Source organism: Gavialis gangeticus, unplaced genomic scaffold (genome assembly GCF_001723915.1).
Source record: "Gavialis gangeticus isolate Ggan-Ray unplaced genomic scaffold, GavGan_comp1, whole genome shotgun sequence".
Taxonomy (NCBI): domain Eukaryota; kingdom Metazoa; phylum Chordata; order Crocodylia; family Gavialidae; genus Gavialis; species Gavialis gangeticus.
In genome coordinates this window covers 93,826,320-93,828,362 of record NW_017728992.1, presented here as the reverse complement: position 1 = coordinate 93,828,362, position 2,043 = coordinate 93,826,320, and the positions used below count along the sequence as shown (strand labels likewise).

General features: G+C 49.7%; 1 protein-coding gene across 1 annotated transcript in view; it reads right to left on the bottom strand.

Annotated features, from left to right (window-relative positions):
* TMEM200C (transmembrane protein 200C) overlaps positions 1-1,012 on the bottom strand; it is a 4,863-nt gene extending 3,851 nt beyond the window's left edge. Inside the window, exon 1 of the mRNA XM_019518797.1 lies at positions 21-1,012. Within this exon, the coding sequence (XP_019374342.1) occupies positions 21-724 (704 nt within the window). The 5' untranslated portion in view covers positions 725-1,012. The remainder of the gene's footprint in view (positions 1-20) is intronic.
* Between the last annotated feature and the right edge of the window lie 1,031 nt (positions 1,013-2,043).

Here is a 2,043-nt window from a genome sequence, read left to right as displayed (position 1 = left end):
AGGGGCGGCGGACAGGGGGCCAGGCACCGCGGGGTGCTGCGTAGCTGACAAAGCCATTGAGTGGTGTTGGGGCGGCAGGTGGGGCAACAACAGTGCCAGCAACCTCCTTGGCACGCAGACTGTGGGCATCAATGACGGTGGAGTAGAGGTCCCGCAGGTCAATGACCTTGGTCTTCTTGTCCCGGTTCTCATGCAGTACAGCATTGGCGCAGATGAAAAGGAAGATGCCGATGCCCATGATGAGTGGGCCCAACACCTTGAGTTTGTCTGACTGCAAGTAGCCCGAGAAGAGGCGCAGGAGGAAGCCCGCCGAGGAGGAGGAAGAGGCAGTGTCAAGAGGTGGTGGGGGTCTCCTGGTACTGCCCGAGGAGTCATCCCCAGCGGTGTCAGAGTGTATGCCTGCTAACTCCCGGGAGCGGTTCTTGACAGCACTACCCAGAGGCAGCAGGGCCCTGGCACCCTCAAAGCTGCCCTGGCGGTAAGGCAGGCTCGACTTGGGCCAGTAGCCCATCACGGCCAGGGCGATGCCCACCAGCAGCACCAGGATGCCACAGAGGGCAATGAGTCCCGAGAGCGAGCACAGCTTGAGCTTGCCCTTCACCACCACCACATCATTCTTGCGCTTCTTCTTGGCCTTGTGCTTGCGCTTGGCCACCTGGCTTGGAGGCCGCAGGGGGTCCTGTTTCCGGGCTGAGATCCTCAGGAGGCCTCCGGTGGCAATCATGGCTGGCTCCCTGCAGCTCCACTTCCTACAGCTCCTCCAGTTCCTGCAGCAAGGGGGGAGGGAGAGAGAAGAGGATCAGGCCGGGTTGGGGAGGGTTTCGGCAGCATGTCTGAAGCCCCTTGTTTTCCTGTTGCTCCCCCCTATATCTGGTTTAGCTCCACTTTCAAGTCCTAATGAGTGGGATCTCAGTCACTGGCCCACTGATCACCTGTGCACATGTGCAGACAGCCAATCCCTGTGACAAAGAAGCTGCATGAGGTAACTTAGGCCAGGGAAGCAGCCCTGTGTCCTCTGTTTGCAAACAGCTAATTGATTTCTTTGGACTGCAGATAAACCCAAGTGGGAGTGGCATCACCCATGCAAACAAACAGAAAAGGAGTCATGCTGCTTTTAGGAGTAGCAGGCAAGGCTGCCTGCTGCTGCTTCCAGGAAGCTGCTGCCATCTGTCTTGTTCTTCTACCGGGGTCAGAGGGTCACAATGCATGAGGCCTTTAGTGCTACCAATCTGTTGGGCTGGATCTAATCTGCTCTGGATGCTGTGGCAATAAAACCAGGAGGGCAGTAAGAATTGGTCTGTAGATGGCATTGATTTTTTTATTACATGGTTTACACATTACTGAGGGATTCTAAGTGATTATTTACTTGTTTCCCCTTGTGCATTTTCAGTAATTCATTTCCCATTCTTTAAAAACATTTGAATACCCAGACAGTAATACCTTTAGAAAGTTTCTTCCAAGCCACTTCTTTCGCATTTTATCTGCCCTGAGATAGAAACCCATCCTCTTCTGCTTACGGTATGGGTACATCATCTGGACAGCTGCTTGATTTGGAAACATGTATGATGTTCAAGGTAATGTTATGTAACATTGATGGATCTTCCCTTCCCCACATCCCCTAAGTTGTGAGCTGGTGGCCAGTACTGAAAAAATAAAAAATATCAGATTTTATGAAAAAAAGGAGAGAACCCTCTGAAGCACCCAGAAAAAGAAAATGTTTTGTGTTGGGAAGCTAATGTGAAATAGCATTCGTTGCTTGATATTTTTTTTTTTTTTTAACTGTACTATCATGATTCATCATCTGAGTATTCAAATGGCTGGGAAACTAGTATGTACACGGCATGAACAAATTGCACAGTGTTGCAAACCATTCAGCCGAGTCTTGATTATACTGAAAAAGGGGCATTTTTCCTGCCTTTTTTTTTTTCTTGGAAGTGCCTGAAATAATTTATAGGAAGGAACGATGACAGTAATCAATTTAGCATGCTTCATAAAGTTCAATTCCTTGTCTTGAAAGCTGTTTAACTAGGCATCAAAAGTGAT